The 17,332-nt window shown below is 41.5% G+C and overlaps 1 protein-coding gene across 2 annotated transcripts in view; it reads left to right on the top strand.

The window, feature by feature from the left end:
- SLIT2 (slit guidance ligand 2) overlaps positions 1-16,843 on the top strand; it is a 344,854-nt gene extending 328,011 nt beyond the window's left edge. For both annotated transcript variants that reach the window (XM_040625101.1, XM_040625100.1), the window contains 4 exons: positions 8,882-9,036; positions 13,201-13,492; positions 13,756-13,967; positions 15,095-16,843. In XM_040625101.1, the coding sequence (XP_040481035.1) occupies positions 8,882-9,036; positions 13,201-13,492; positions 13,756-13,967; positions 15,095-15,336 (901 nt within the window). In that variant the 3' untranslated portion in view covers positions 15,337-16,843. The remainder of the gene's footprint in view (positions 1-8,881; positions 9,037-13,200; positions 13,493-13,755; positions 13,968-15,094) is intronic.
- Positions 16,844-17,332: the final 489 nt, after the last annotated feature.

Below are 17,332 nucleotides of genomic sequence, written 5' to 3'. Positions count from 1 at the left end.
ATATCTGTTATGAGGTCCAGGGAGAACACAGTTTTCATTTAGTTCTTACTTTTTGGTTTATGGCACAAAAACCAAGAAAAGTCATCGCATTATTTTTAAATAAAAGAAAAGCAGCAGTTACCTAGGATTCGGGTACAGAGATGATTGGTTGATATGGATTATGTACATGATATGTGCATATTATATGTATGTATATATGAATATATTCGTGCACCATTATGGAATTTAAAAAATGCTTCTGTGAAATAGAAGCTATAGAGAACAATTAAATTATTTTAATACACTAAGAGATTTAACAATTGACAAGTAAAAAATCATAGTGGCTAAGATATGTGTTCAGAACTAGGCTTGGCCAATTACTAGTGGATAAAACCGGAGCAGATACTTCATCTTTCTGTGCCTCAGAAATCCTGTCTTTAAATAATGATACAGCACATAGCCGGTAAGGTCCCTCTGAGGATGAAATTTCCAAACTCAGCTCCGTTCTCATTCCTCCACTCACATTGTCTTCATTCTCATCTACGTTGTAGCAAGACAGGAAAATTTTTCAGGAATCTCTTTCTGGAGTATAGCAGAGGACTTGAAAGTGTATCTTCTATCCTGATACCACAACACTAGAAGTACAGATTGCTTACAATGTCTACAGAAGGTCCTTTGAAAATAACTATTCAGATTGCAAATACATTTACTCCCTGACCTATGAAATCCCCCTTCTGGGAATTTAAGCTACAGATAGACTTGAAAATAATTGATATGTACAGATATACGCACTGTGGCATTGCTTGTAAAAACAAAAGTTAGGAAATAGCCCAAATTTCTATCTAAATAAACTATGGTCCATCCACACAATGGAATGTTCTGTTAAAAGGTAAAGGGAAGTAGGAAGGGGGGGAGGAGGGGAGGGAGGAAGTTCTCTATGTAAGATAGTGGAAGATTTTCAAGGTTGAAAAGGAAAAAAAATGAAAGAAGGCGAAACAGTATCAAAAGTGGGTAAATATCTATATATATTGAAAATATGTATATTTATATATATAAAATACATATATTTATACATATATATTTTCTATATATATATATAGTTTTTTGTGTATTTGCACAAAGAAAAACTAGGAATAGAGAGCAAAGAATGGGGTGGAAGCAAGATTTTGTATGAATACCACTTTATATCATTTTGATTTTTGAACCGTTTGAATGTCATTAGCACTCAAACTAAAATTGAATAGAAGAGAGCAGGTGCCCTAAGGACAAGTCTGCCTTGATTCAAGTCCCAGCTCTGCCATCTACTCACTGCTGCTATGAGTAAATTTCATAAATTCTCCGGGCCTCACCTGGTAAATGGGTATAGTAAATCATAGTTCCATCTTTGTAGGGTTGTAGTAAGAATTTAATGATTTGATACATGAGAAAATATTTAGAACAACACATACCAAATAGTAAACAATGCTAGCTATTGGGATCATAAAGTTAGAATGTCCAAAATGGAGTTCATTTCCTTTGCTTCGCGCAATCGCATGTCCCTGTCACATTCCTAATTTCACTGAGAGGCATCACCATCTTCTTGGGCATCATAAGTGTAAGAAAGTTATTCTTTTTTTTTTTTAAAGATTTTATTTATTTATTCGACAGATATAGAGACAGCCAGCGAGAGAGGGAACACAAGCAGGGGGAGTGGGAGAGGAAGAAGCAGGCTTCCAGCGGAGGAGCCTGATGTGGGGCTCGATCCCACAACGCCGGGATCACGCCCTGAGCCGAAGGCAGACGCTTAACCGCTATGCCACCCAGGCGCCCCAAGAAAGTTATTCTTGATCTTTTTCTTTCCTTCACCTTCAACTGGAAATTTGTCCCATCTTAACTCTGCTTCTACTAATTTTCTGGTGTTTATCCGAATGCCTCTGACCTTGCTCAGGACTTACTAAAATGTGACCTCTGATGACAGGCACTGCTTCTTCATCATTGTAGAAAAACCCATCGGTAATATTGTTGCCATTAGCTTCCCACAAATTGCTTAATAATTACTTTGTTTGGTTGAATTAAATATTCAAATGTTGATGTATTTCCACTTTATATAACATTATTAAAGGTACACTAATGTTTTAAAAGGGAGTATTTTTACATATTCTTACACCAGAGAATTTGTTCAGTTTAATGGTATGATTTTGTTATATAACATTTACTTTAGTGAAAACTTATTTTCCAAATTATGCATTATTTAATGTGCTGTTGGAACATGGGAATATGGGAATAATTTTGTGTATCAGGTGTGTCTTTTCAGTTGCCTGGTTAATCTTCAACATGGATGGAAATGGATTTTGTTTATTTTAGTAAATGAAATCTGATAAAATTAGGGGGAAATAATTCTACATAATGTTAGTTCTGTATGATATTTTTTGGTCTAAAAGGCTTCATTTTAGATGTCAGTGTGTTAAATGAATTGATATGAAAACCATTATTTCATGGAATTATGTCTAGAGAGAGGAGTTAACACACCTTTAAGTGTGTTTAAGAAAACCCAAGATATAGTAGCTATTCCTTCTTCCCAGAACCGAAGTAGCATGTGTGCAGTTACTCATTTTATTTCTATATCTGTCAGAAGCCCGAGATTTCTTACCAACATGCATACTGCTAACAAGGCCAGCCCTGCAGTGGTGAGGAGCTATTTTTTTCAAATAGCATACATCAAAATCATCTGAAAAGCGTGTTACAGAACAAATGACTGGTCCACCTCCCCTTTCTGATTCAGATCTTGGATGAGTCCCCAAATGTTCAGTGTTACAAGCTCCTAGGTGATGCTCTGGTCAAGGGACCACAATTTGAGAACCACTTGTAGAAAAATGATGTATTGAGCTGTGCTCTGAGAGCCGATGGTGCGTATCTCTTCCCATGTCCAAATTCCATGAGCTCAATTCCATGACCTCATGCTTGAGGTTGGCCTTGAAACCAGCCCTGTTGGGAATATGTCCACCACAGAAGTCAGCAAATGTTACAAGTGCAGGCTCTTTTTCATACTTCAGAGAGCCAGTCCTTACACATTCGCCAGCACCCGGCTGTCTAAGGAATCAGCAACAACAGAGATGACACAAGCTACTTAACAAGTAAATAAAGTAGAATATCACACACGTGCCAAATTTTTACAGTGCTTAGAGAATCGCGTAAAGAGGGACTTGGGAATAATGTCGTGAATGAATGACAGCCCTCAGATTGGGATGGAGTAACACATTTTTTTCTCAAGGAGGCTAATAATTGCCCTTCGAAGTGACTTTTTTTTTCATCTATATAGGCAGAAACTTTTTTAAAAAAAGTAATAAAAATGGAATGCTTCTTTCTTTAGATTCAGATTAATGTAATTCTCCAAACTAGACATCTTCTTTATAAACGTGGTCAACTACTTTTTAAAAATGAGGAAATCAGGCTTCCAGTAATGGACTGAATAAGTCACGGGGATAAGAGGCACAGCATAGGGAGTATAGTCAGTGGTACCGTAATAACGTTGTATGGCCACAGATGATAGCTACACTTGTGGCGAGCACAGCAGAATCTTTAGAGTTGTTGGGTTACTGTTTTGTACACCTGACACTAATGTAACATTGTGTCAACTAGACTTCTGTTTTTAAAAATTAACTTTTTTTTAATGCGGAAATGAGATGAACCATCTTACGAAGGGCCAGGACTGTACCATGCCTTGAACAGGTGCGGTGTTTAGGGAACAGTACAACATTAGGGGACTCTTCCCCACCCATGGTTAGGGTTGGTTGGCTATATAGTCTCTGGGTTGTGCAATTTACAGGTTTACATTAAAAAAAAGAAGAAGAAGGGGGATGGGGAGGAGGAGAGTTGAGTCTCATTGGAGAGAAGACAGACGATAGAATCTCCCTGGTCTCATGTCCAAGATACACACTCAGCCATTCTTGCTATGCCATATGGGAAGGCAGCACTGTTCACCAGCTTCGGAACTTTGGGCAAGTTACTTCACCTCTTAGTGCTCCCATTTCTTCCTCTAAGCAATTGGAATCGTATCCATTTTTCACATGTGGTTGGGAGAATTGGAAGTAACAAACGTGAGGGCCCTGCTATGGTGCTAGGCACAGCGTATGCTCACAGTAATTGGTGATGCTGCTGCTTTATGGCTCTTCTTGATGCTCAGACAGCCGGATAATGAGGAATAAATGCAAATGTGACTGCCTTACATGGGACTCTTACTGTACGTTCAAAGGTACAAGTCCCTTTTTATTTAGTGCATTTTTATTTAAATTAGGTAATTTGCCTCAAAAGCACTTATTAAAATGTAACTTGATCCATCAATCATGTTGTAAAGCATCCTTTTGAAAACTCTTATGCACATACAGTTAATACCTTTAATCCCCTTTGACCTCATGTTCCTTTTGATTTGAATAGGTAGGGAAATGTTGTATTACCATCCCCACCTCACAAATGAAGCATCCTCACCCGATAGGTGATCAAAAGGAGATGACCAGTTGAATTTGCCTGATGTCCATCTCCTATTCTGTTGCATGGAACATGCCAACAGATACTTTAAATTTTTAAGGTGAATAGCTAGAGGTCACATAAGCCAAGTGAACTGTTTATCTTTATTCAACTACTGAATTAACTGAAGATTTATGCCTGAGACAGAATTATAAAAGTGCCACTGATGATGCGGCCTACATAGAGAAAGAAAATTAGAGGCAAGTTAGAGCCCCTCTTCTTTTAAGCCCTGAGTTTTTAAACTCTTTTTCTATAGCTAACCACAAGACCTAGTTGAGGAACTGCTTTATTTTCATACAGCCACTTAGAAATTCAAGAAAACAAAATCTCAGTTAATAGGGTAAGTCTAGTAAAACTAAATACATAATAGTGGTAATAAATTCAATGTACATTCCCAGTGGAAAGGCTCAATGTTAAGTGGTTCCCTTGCAACTCTCATGAGTCATCAAATACATCGTTCCCTAGGGAGTAGTGAAAGAGAGTTTATCAATACTTCTGGGAATCAATACTTCTGAGAAACCAAAAGGATGTCACGCATTGTGAGTAGATAGGTAGGCATGACCACGATAGACTGTAAAATCAATGATGGCTCAGTTGTATCATGTAACAACTGGTGTGTCAGCCACTGCTTTTATTGGACAGGGTATATAGGCAAAGAATTTCTGGACATCCCCTGGTCAATCTCATGCTTCAGAAGGCAGCATGAAACACTGATTTAGAATATTCTTAGTTCTCAAATATTCTCTTCAGGCCCATACACATGCTATCATCCCAAAACACAAAGAATCTAAAAATACTAATTTTTTAATACTTACCTGTCAGAAGGCCATGGTGAGGCCTCATTTAATTCCGGGGAAATATAAATGGAATCAAATTTAGTGATACCTCTAGTCAAGTTCAGGAGTGATCAGTTTAGACATTTAAAACTTTGGGAAGGAAAAAATCTAATCAGTCTAAATTTCACTTATAATTGGGAAAATAGAATCCAAATCCATGTTTTGAAGTCTATATACTTTATACGCATTCTCGTAACCTTCGAACTCTTATTATAAAATTGTTACTTTTTTTTTTTTACAAGCCCATGATTTCTGGTGAATGTATGAATTTTTGCAACCATCATATAAGGTTATTTTCCACAGAACTTTAATCTTGAGCTATTTGGGAGAAAAATCACCTATTAAAGTCTTGTTAGTAGAGAGAACACATGCCATTTGTATAGTACTAGGTACTTTTCAGGTTTTTTATTGTAATACTGAGGCATAATAATTAAAAACAGGTACTCTAGAAACAGGGATCCCAGCTTCAAATCTCTTTAGCCGCTGGCTGTGCCATGTTAAGTACCCTAAGTGCCCAACTGTTAGGGTTGTTGTGATTCTTAATGAGTTAAGACATGTAAAGTTCTTAGAACACCACCTGGCCCATATTATGTGCTGTGTGATTCTTTGGACTTAGTATTTGCATTTTCCTGATGAGGAAAATGAAACAGAGAAAAATGACCTGAAGTCACACTAACCCAACGTTACACTAATCCAGTGCCTCACATCTAATGAGACCCAGGACAGGCTGAACAAGATTTACATCCCAGCATTTCCTTCAGGATATGACTACTGAAAAATTCAAATTTTTAAATAAAATGCATGTTTTAGATGTCCTTCCCTAAGTATGCTTGAAGCCTCTTGACTATCTCTAACTGGAAACTGGTTAGTATTACTAAAAAAAAAAAAAAAAAACTGTGTTGTTCTTGGGGCACCTGTGTGGCTTAGTCACTTAAGCATCTGCCTTGGGCTCAGGTCATGATCTTGGGGTCCTGGGATGGAGCCTCAGCTCCTCCGGCCTCCCTGCTCAGCAGGGAGTCTGCTTCTCCCTCTCCCTCTGCCCCTCCCCCCCACTGGTGCGCTCTCTCTCTCTCTCTCTCTCTCTCTCCTTCTCTCTAATAAATAAATAAAATCTTTAAAAAAACTATATGTTATTCTTAACAACTCTCCCTGATATTTCATTTACTTAACATGTATTTATTAAGCATCTATTTCTCAGAAGCTCTACTGGCTACATTAAGGAATACAGAAGTAAATGATCCATGGCCCCTTCTTTAAAGTAATTCACTCAGTTGTCCTGCATCAAACCACTGTCATTAGTGATGACATACCAGGACTGATTGCCTAAGACTGATGTGTGACCAAGAACCCATTTTCCAGTACAAACTTTGCAAATGTAAAAGGAAAAAAAAGAGCTCCCATTATTAATATTTATGATTTAATCAAGCTTAATGTTCATAGAGCAGTCCTATAAAACCACTTACATGCTGTGTATGATCACAAAGGAAATAGCAATTGGGCACCACTCTCTCTATATATATATCTCCATTTTAATATTTTACTTAAAACATGTTAGTAATTTGGTTTATTTAAATATTTTTTTATTATATTATGTTAGTCACCATACAGTACATCCCTGGTTTTTGATGTAAAGTTCGATGATTCATTAGTTGCGTGTAACACCCAGTGCACCATGCAATACGTGCCCTCCTTACTACCCATCACCGGTCTATCCCATTCCCCCACCCCCTCCCCCCTGAAGCCCACAGTTTGTTTCTCAGCAATTTGAACAAGATATGCCACTAAAGAAGTTATTTTATTTCTGCCAGTCTTTAGCATTATTTTATAATATCAAAAATAAAGCTAACTAATTTCTTCCTGAAGATACTGAAATAATATTGGATTATTTATATGATGACAGTGGTGGCAGTGATGGTGATACTGATATCTAACACTTAACTTTGTACTTTCTATATCTGGGTGTTTCACTCTGCACTTTTTAAAAAATCATTTCATACAGGGGCGCCTGGGTGGCACAGCGGTTGGGCGTCTGCCTTCGGCTCAGGGCGTGATCCCGGCGTTATGGGATCGAGCCCCACATCAGGCTCTTCCGCTATGAGCCTGTTTCTTCCTCTCCCACTCCCCCTGCTTGTGTTCCCTCTCTCGCTGGCTGTCTCTGTCTCTGTCGAATAAATAAATAAAATCTTTTAAAAAAAATCATTTCATACAGACCTCAAATTAATCATCAGAGGGAGAAATATTTATTAACATTAACTAAAGAGAAGACCAAAGTGTGTAAGCAGCTCAGTAACTTATCTAAGGTCAAACATTTCATAAATGCAAGACCAGGATTCAAATGCAGGTTTATCTGACTCCAGAATCTGTATGCTTGACCATTAGTTGATATGACCATCCAGTATCTTCCCTTAGAAGACAATCCTGTTTAACAGTTGGTATACAACTTTATTTAGTAAATGATTTTTGTGTATATTGTTTCCTCTGTTGGTTTTACTGGTATCAAGTGTTGGGATAATGAAATGTGTAGAAGGTAAAAATACCAATTGGCATATCTAATATTTATCATTAAAACAAGATGATATCTGAGACAGGTTATCAAAAATCCCTGTGTATGTGGACTCTTACAAACACTTAAGCCCAGAGAACTTCAGATGTTTTCTCACTTCTACAGAATGGTTTATACTGTAGTCAAATCACAAAAAAACCTTTTTAATCTATTTTAAACAAAGGAATATTATCAGACACTGTGGTGAGAACCATACAGAAATGTCAGTACATTTTTCTGTTATTTTCCAGGCTTGCCCTATTTGCACATTTAAGTATCAGCACCCAGAAATTTAAGCCATCATCTCATGTAGGGAATACTAGGTGTTCACAGTTTCTCTCTCATATGCTCCCATATTTCCACATTGAGCCTTTTTTCAGTCTTCCTAGTCAATATCCCAGTATATTTGCTCTTTAATATTCACTATTTATTTTTGACGCCCACTTCCATTTTGCCATGTTTTTGCCTCCACAGTGAGAGGTAAGTGTATCCCTGACCCTGCCATGTATGGATCCTATTTCCTCCATTGGTCCCGTGCTCATCTTTGCCTGCTGTTGACCCTCGTGTTAGATTTACAGCCACACTTCAAAACCATATCGCACCTTCCTGCTAATTGCACCCAACTTCATCTTATTTTCAATCCCCATTTTTTCATTTGCCTCAGTTTCTTAATCTTTTTGTTTTTATCTATTTTATGAATCTCCACAAACCCTCTAAAGTTTTAGAAGGACCGTTAGACTTGACCCTGGAAGACTATGACTGGATAGTGATTAAATGTACTCATTTCCACTTCTCCCAATGGGAAAACCAGCTTAATTTGTGTCCATTCCTAAGAAGTAGAAATTGATTGTATCTCCCTGAAATATCTTCTGTTTTTAAACCAGCCATTGGTCTTTATCTTTATTAATGGTAGATAGGTGTATCTTTTCCTAAAAAGTGCTTGATGGAGTTTTTAATTTTAACTCCCTTGTGTTAATAAAAAGAAAATTGAAACATGAGCTAAGTTACTTTTTCTTTGTAGTGTGGAGACGATCAATGATGGAAACTTTCACATTGTGGAACTACTTGCCCTGGATCAGAGTCTGTCCCTCTCCGTGGATGGAGGGAGCCCCAAAATCATCACCAACCTGTCAAAGCAGTCCACTCTGAATTTTGACTCTCCACTCTATGTAGGAGGTAAGTTCTGTTCCAAATCCAGTAGGTCCGCAAAACCCTGTGATTCTCATCATAGATTAATTCTGAAATTGTTGATCCCTGGTGTCATGGCTGTCGACCCATATGATCCGTCACTGAAAGATGGACAGCAAGGATAGAAAAGAAAGAGCCCTGGACGTGTGTTAAGAGATCTGTTTCGTGCCTGTCTCGGCCAGCAATAACCAACGTCATAGTTGGACAGCTTCTAGCGGTTCTTTTTATGACTGCAAAGTACCCATCAGCAACAAGCATCAGGAAACTTTGAAGAAAAATTAGAGGTTTATTACTTACAAGCCCTGAAAATTACACAGCACACCTTGGCCACACAGCAAGGTCTTAAGGAAAAAGAGAGAGCGAGAGAGCCCATGTGTGAGAGCAAGAACACATGGGCCCGGTGTGCTGCGTTTATTGTGCCATGCCAAAAAGAGAAAGAAAAAAGGTTCTGTCAAATCTTACCATCCTAGATCGTCTGTGCTACCACTTGCCAACTAGTAGGTGGTAGGATAATTATTAACAAGATCGAATGATGAATGAATGAATGAATGAATGAACAAATGAATTAAAGGTACAACTTGTATTGGGGGAACAGGAAGTAGTTCTAGTGAGCTAAGACCTTAAGGTGAATGAACAAGACAGAGGGTTGGAAAGGTGGACTAGAAGTTGGAATGATAGAGTGAAGATTCTGGACTTTATGTGTAACCAACCAGAAGGCAGATGAGGAACAGGTGAAGAAAGAGATGTGGGCAATATTCTGAAGGAGGCCAGAGGAGAGGACCCACAAAGGAGAGAGTTTTCCTCTACTGGGGGGAGGAAGGGACATAAACTGGAGATAGAGAATTTGGTTTCAAGTGAAGGAGCAAGAAATCATATGATGTTAAATTGAGTAGCATTGAATTAAATCACACTGGATTGAGGTGAATTGACTGATAAAATTAACTCATTTACAGAGAAGTAAGCTAAAGTTCCTACGCGGGTCAGTGTAACTGATTTGCTCAGCAGGACAGGCATTTTCACAAAGTTTGCATTATTTCCTACAAAATAGTAACCTTGGGATTCTACATTTTTATGTTATCCCTTCAAAGACTTCCTTGAAAGCATTTTTGGAATTGTCCTGAAAGTCCAGAGCACTTCTGTTTTTTGTAATTTCAGCATTAGAAGATCTTAACACTTTGAAAGAATTTTGGACTTTTAGAAACCATTAAAAATCTTGGTTCAGTTCTGTAAATATTTATTTAGTACCCACCCTGTGCTGGGAACGAAGTTAACATATGTACAAAGGTTACAAAGTTGAAAAAGAAATATCCCTTCTTTGCCCAGGGGAGTAGGAAAAGCCTACGTGTCTTCAAGTAACCAGACTGCATTGGAATAAAAGTGTTGCGTACTAAGTCTGCTCAGCAAGTTGACTGATCTCATTGCTTCATGGGAATCACAACTAGGAGATGCATTTAAAAACAGAAGCCTCCATTTCTTGTCTGCACTACTGTTAACAGCCATACATAGGGATGGGTAAAGCAAGTCACGGGTGTGAGCACGTGCGACGTGTCCAACACAATGCTTCTTTACAGTCTCAATCCTCAGAACTTTAGGAAGTAGGTATGATTTTTTGTTTCATGATCCCGAAGGGACAGCTGCAAGGACTTTACAAAACATGCCCAAGTTCACAGAGCCGTGAAGTAATAGAGACCTCATTTGAGTCCAGGTCTCGTCTGTCTGACCCCTAAGCCATCTGTCTGCATTGCCACTCACGTTTTAACATAGTGCAGAAAGGGAAGCAATCTAAGTTTGTGGCTTTTTGTTTATTTCTGGACTTGTCCTTCACTTGATTTATTGTGCTTTCATCAGAAACCATTTCACTGAATCTTTTAAAACCCCTTTACGATGCAGTGAGAGGGGTGGGGGACCCTACGAAATGGGAGTGCTTAGGTCAGAACGTTTCTCAAAAAAGGAAAAAAAAAAAGTTTTATATTCCAAACTGAGAAGTGCCAATCTTTCTAAGGATAGAGGGTCTGGAAGAATCCAGATAGGACCTCTGTCCATCCAGGCCTGAAGGAAGCCACTTCCACTCTAGCCTCACTGCCAGAGAACACAGTGGGCCCGTTTCTTTCCAAATCAGGGCACAGTCTCAAGGGTTAATTAAAATTTAAAAATACAATGTAATCATAAGACCCCAGCCCTGAATTCGATGTGGCAAAGGCAGGAGAACCTGACTTAGCAAAAGAGAGGGAGGTCACTAAGCTCATCTTTTTCTTCAAGTTTGACAACGGGCATGTCTGAAAAAAAGACCATCCCCGTGTGGACTTAAAGTCCACACATTTATGATGAATGGATATGATTAAATTGGAAGAACTTACCCCAGAACAAGGAATTTTCTTTCACTTGGGCTTTCCTGGAAATGGTACATTTCAGTTTTTTTTAGTTCACTCTACAAAGCAACTCCATTCCCAAGGCCAAAGGGACATGGACTTAAAAGTCTGAGGTCATGGAAGTTCAAAGCCAAGACCCCTAATTCAGTACCTGTCGAAGTGTGACCAGGGAGCACTTACATCAAAATCAACCAAGCTGCGTGTTAACGCTTAGATTCCTGCACCCCACCCCTTCCTACCAGTTAGAATGTCAAGGTGGGAAGAGAATGGGGCCTGGAAAGCCACCTTCTGAACATGGACCTTTGGTGGATCTTACATATGACAGACTTGGAAACAACTGCCCTGGTCCATCCCTTCATGTTACAGATGAGAAGACTAAGCCCCAGAATGGTCGGAAATAACTGGCTCATGCGTACGTGGACCAACAATAAAGACTTTGACCTCAAGCCTGCCTGGTAGTTTTGTACATCTGTCTATGTGTTTGATGTTGGTGCTAGAGTTCAAACACGGCTCCTTTGAATAGAGAAGGCGATATTGCCACAAGCCAGGCCCCAGCCGTTGCTGAGGGTCAGGCCTTTAGAGCCAACCAACCCTCTGGAGAGTGAGAAGGGAGTCTTCCCCAGCCTCTGCCCTCCAGCCAGTGGCCCAGAGCCCAGGCAGAGTGAGGGTGTGAGTGCCAGGGGGGATCATCAGACACCCTGAAGGCCTCTGGCTCCCTCCCCTTACCCCACTGCAGTCTGGATGGTTGCCTCACATAGGATCCCATCCAGGAACTATTTCAGGGTCTGGCTTAGGCCATGGAAAGATTCCTCAGTTTTGCCAAATGAAGTTTACCAGATGACTGTCACCGGTGGAACTTACATATGCAAAGACTGCAAATTCTGTTTTTGGAGGAATTTCATTTGTATTCTTGATTTCTTGGCCTATGAAGGCTTCACTCTTAATTAGCAAGAAAATAAAATCGACGTGAATGAAGTGCTGGCATGATAGGAAACGTGGGTGAGGTTTTCAGACGCTGACCAGCACCGCTGGGCTCAGGATGTTGGTGAGCCGGATTGGTTGCCAGCTTAGAATTTGGCAGGGCTGGGGTGAAAGGTCACTGTGAACCCAGCTCTCACCCCCTAAGCCTGGACGGATGGAACCATGCCCTAGAGATTGTGGGGTTCACTGGTCAGCCGATCTGCAACCAGGTCTTACTGGGTGACGCTGAGCATGTCATCCAAGCTGTCACCGTGCTTCCTGGAGCTCTCGGCTTCCAGGGCGTGTGTCCAGGTTAAAGAGGTGGCTGGGGGGGGAAGCCCAGATCTCTCCCCGATTCCTGATCTTGCCTTTAGCTACAGTAGGTCTGCTTTGAGGTTTTATACATTTATGCCTCCATGTAAGGTTTGATTTGAAACAAATGTTAAAACTTAAGAGACTGGCCGCCAACGAACTCGGTTCTTTATCCTAGCTGTGTATTAGAATTGCCTGGAGCATCTTCCAAAAAACAAATCCAAACAAAGAAACACCTGCCTCTTCTCCCCCCCCCCCACCCTGCCCAGATAACCCGATGAAGTCAGTCTGAGTGGAGGTTCCAGGCATCAGTAGTTCTCCAGAGATCTCAGGTGACTCTAATGTGCAGACAGGTGGAGAACCACAGGCCTGGAGGCCAATGACCTCTGGTTGTCCTAAAGGACTGTCACCCTGACTGCCACCTTGCTGGAGGAGCTCATTGGGTCGGGGGGGGGAATTGCTGAGGATCTCCCCCAAAGAACCCAACCACTGACCTGGTGTCCCTCCGCAGGCATGCCCGGCAAGAACAACGTGGCTGCAGCCCTGCGCCAGGCCCCCGGGCAGAACGGCACCAGCTTCCACGGCTGCCTCCGCAACCTTTACATCAACAGCGAGCTGCAGGACTTCCGCAAGGTGCCCATGCAAACCGGCATTCTGCCCGGCTGTGAGCCGTGCCACAAGAAGGTGTGTGCCCACGGCACGTGCCAGCCCAGCAGCCAGTCGGGCTTCACCTGTGAGTGCGAGGAAGGCTGGACTGGGCCCCTCTGTGACCAGAGGACCAATGACCCCTGTCTTGGAAATAAGTAAGTTCGAGCTGCTTGGTGGTTACACACACACACACACACACACACACACACACACACATACCCCAGCCCTCAAAGCAAAACCCAGGAAGGGAGGGAAGGCGGGACAGAGGAAGAAGGGAAGGAGACAAGGGGGAGGCAGGAGAGAGAGAAGGAAGTCAGCTCACTGGCCCGTCTCTTTCCTATTCCTTCCATCATCCTTCCTCCATTCTTATCGCCTCTGCCTAATGCACGTCCGTCTTTACCTTCCTCCTTCACTGTAGATGTGTGCACGGTACCTGCTTGCCCATCAATGCATTCTCCTACAGCTGTAAGTGTCTGGAGGGCCATGGGGGCGTCCTCTGTGATGAAGAGGAGGATCTGTTTAACCCCTGCCAGGCCATCAAGTGCAAGCATGGGAAATGCAGGCTCTCGGGACTGGGGCAGCCTTACTGTGAATGCAGCAGTGGATACACTGGGGACAGCTGTGACCGAGGTAAGCCGACCCACCTGGGTGCCACCCTTTGCAGCAAGAGCTCCCCCTCCCCGATCTTTGAGAAGAGAGAGAAAAGGAGACACACACACACACATGCACACACACGCACACACACAGAGGAGTGATATGAGGAACGCCAGGTCTATGCAGTGCCTACAGTTGCTGCTGTTGATTGATTTCACAGCCGTATGAAGGTACCAGATGTGAAGTGTCCTCAGCTTCCACAGCAGGAATTTCCATGGCCTTCAGCCGTCTTCTCGCCACTTGACGTGCTGTGAAAAATGCCCCTTTTTACCTTCTGGTGCAGCACGTTTGCTTCCCTCCCTTCTTACCTTTACCTGCCGCCCTCATCCATTTATATTATGAATTCGTCTCTGGGTCAGAGAAGAGGCAGCTCATAATTCTGCTCTAGTTTTAGGACAAAGTCACCTTTGACCTTAGAATCAACTGATTTATCACCACCCAGCGTGCAGGTGAGGGGGATGGGGGCGTGCCGACTTCTCGGCCCACCTTTCTCCTTCTGCTCTGTCTGCGTGACCAGGACGCGCCTCGCCTCCAGCTGGCGGGCATTCTGGTGCGTGTATCGGGGGGACGAGACTGGAGGAACGTGCCCGTGGAAGCTCGAAGCAGATGTCTCTTTTTGAACTAGTTCATACTAGGGTAATTTATGAAGTTAGTGGAATGTTACTTGTATTAAGTAACAGATTGAATGATATTAAACCCCAGGTCTAATAAATTAAATTGCAAACGCTCTGAAACGGCTCCCTATGGTAAACAAAACCAGCTGTTAGTAGTGTAAAACCAGAAGACGTGTATTTTCGCAATAAAGGAAAAGATTTAGGAATCCAATTTTCGTGTCAGTCCAATAGCATAGTATTTATAGTCCACATATATAGTGTTCACGTGGCAGAAACTAAAGGCCAAAAAAAAAAAAAAAGTATCTTTCAAGGGACAGCAAGCGGCACCACCAGCCCATTATACGGAACATAAGCAGGACCGTGACAATCGCGGTTGCCCACGGCAGACAGAGGCAGCACCTCCTGACCTGAGTTGTGGATCCACGGTCCGTTTGCGGGGGACTTACAGTGCCGGCCCTGAAAATGCTTGTGCTTCTTGTTCTTTTCTAGAAATCTCTTGTCGAGGGGAGCGGATAAGAGATTATTACCAAAAGCAGCAGGGCTATGCCGCTTGCCAGACGACCAAGAAGGTGTCCCGGTTGGAATGCAGAGGTGGGTGTGCAGGAGGGCAGTGCTGCGGACCTCTGAGGAGCAAGCGACGGAAATACTCTTTCGAATGCACTGATGGGTCCTCGTTCGTGGACGAGGTCGAGAAGGTGGTGAAGTGTGGCTGTACCAGGTGCGCCTCCTAAACGCATCCCTGGCAGCCGGCGTCTTCGGGAGATGTTGTCTGCGTCTCGACCGCGGTGGACTCATTAATGCTTCATAGTGGAAATATTTGAAATATATTGTAAAATACAGAACAGACTTATTTTTATTATGAGAATAAAGACTTTTTTTTTCTGCATTCGGGAAAAAAAAAAATGCTTGGACTAACGCTTCCCCGATGCGAGAGAAGTAGGAAGGCACCCGGAGGCATCGGCACAAGGGTGGGAAGCGTTGCGAATTCATCTTTGCAACATGCTGAAGACGAGCAGAAGCACAGAGGCGAGGGAGAGCCGCGCTGCTATGTGCTGCCGTGACATCGGCGCCCAGATCGTGGACCCCCTGTGCCCTCCTCGTTCCCATGTCTGCGGTTCACGAGGACACCTCGAGCAGCCGTGTGTGCTTGAGGATGCAAGGCAGAGGAGTGGAACCCGAGAATTCACAGAACACACGGTTGAGAAATATTCAGTGCAGAACAGCGTCCTTGAAGACCTGGGTTCTATTCCCGAGAGGGATGGGAGCGCTAAAACAATGTCTATCTTCTTTGTAAACGTCAGCATGTTAGCCGAAGAAGCACACAGCAGTGTTTATCTACCGTTTTCCAGTATTAATTTTTTGTAATATAAATGATAAAGGAGATAAAGAACCAATAGATTATTGATAAATAAATTAGTAATAATATGAATTTTGGTTTCTATGAGTTCTAAACAGCCCTATACAGTATTCAGTTCCAATGAGAAATATTTATTGTATCAAAGGACATTGTACTTAACATGTTAGGCCATTCTTTTACTGTTTCTCAATGCTTTAATATATATTAATTTATAATTGTCCTGATATTTTTGTATATTTTTCAAACTTAAAAATCAGGATTTTTGGGGGGGGGTTGGCAATAGTACTAACATAGGGTGTTATCTTGGGATAAATATGTGTTGATCGGTTTGTTTACCTTGACATCTGACCACTGGTGTCACTGACCTACTGGCCTCCTTCAGGACCCCTGCAGAGAGTATGTAAAGTCTATGCGTGAGACGGTCATTGTACAGAAAGAAGCGCCCCTCTGCAACGTGTCCTCGCAGAACAGAAATGGTGTGTAGCGATCGACACTAGAAAAGTAGATATTTTACAAATTAATATTTCCTTGACATTTTTTGCCCTTTTATTGGGGGTGGGGCGGGGAGAGAAAAGGCTGTAATGTCAAGAACTGTGATTTTTTTTTTCCAACCAATAAAGCTCCTTTATTACCTTAATGTTCCCATGTTAACATGTTTGCTGCTAAATTACAATGTAGAATTGATCATGATTTATAGTGGACTGTGCTCTTCCCTTATTAAAATCCCAGGGTACCCTGTGAAGATGCAGATGTTCCTTTCCAAAAACTTTTTTTTACACAGAAAATTAGATGTACATGTATAATTCAGTGTGCTTTGTCTTTCTCCAGACTAATATCAGTTATACTACTGATGTTTGTAAATTAAACAGATATTTACTTCACTAACAGCTTGGTGATTTTCTTAGAAATTGCAAAATATTAAGAGTCCACTCCTTAAGAATTTCTAAAAGGGATACAGAAAGGACAGGAAAGAAAACCTATGTCGTATTTTTGACAGAAATTGTTCTACGATTAGCATATTGTCGAATCGGGGGACTTTGGAATGGCCACATGAAAGAGATGGATAGAAGACGACATCCTTATCCTTTGCTATGAAAAAAGTACATATTCAACTAAGTTCTTCCAAAAAAAATTACAAGGTGAACTCTAAACTACAAATGGTTTTTTTTTTGTTTTGTTTTTATTCTTTCCCCTCAATTAGAACCAGATGGAAAACAAAGACAAAGAGTGCTTTTCTCCACAGGCACCGTAGGCAAGGCTTAGAACAGGGAAAGAGCATGAGCTACGTGGATAGTCTCACTTAAGCACCATGCTAGAATTTCTTCATGTTCCTATAAGAAAATCGTGCGCATGCGCACACGTATGTGAAC

This window comes from Ursus maritimus, unplaced genomic scaffold (genome assembly GCF_017311325.1).
Source record: "Ursus maritimus isolate PB19 unplaced genomic scaffold, ASM1731132v1 scaffold_8, whole genome shotgun sequence".
Taxonomy (NCBI): domain Eukaryota; kingdom Metazoa; phylum Chordata; class Mammalia; order Carnivora; family Ursidae; genus Ursus; species Ursus maritimus.
Note: the sequence above shows the minus strand (reverse complement) of the source record. Positions and strands in the feature narration are given on the sequence as shown.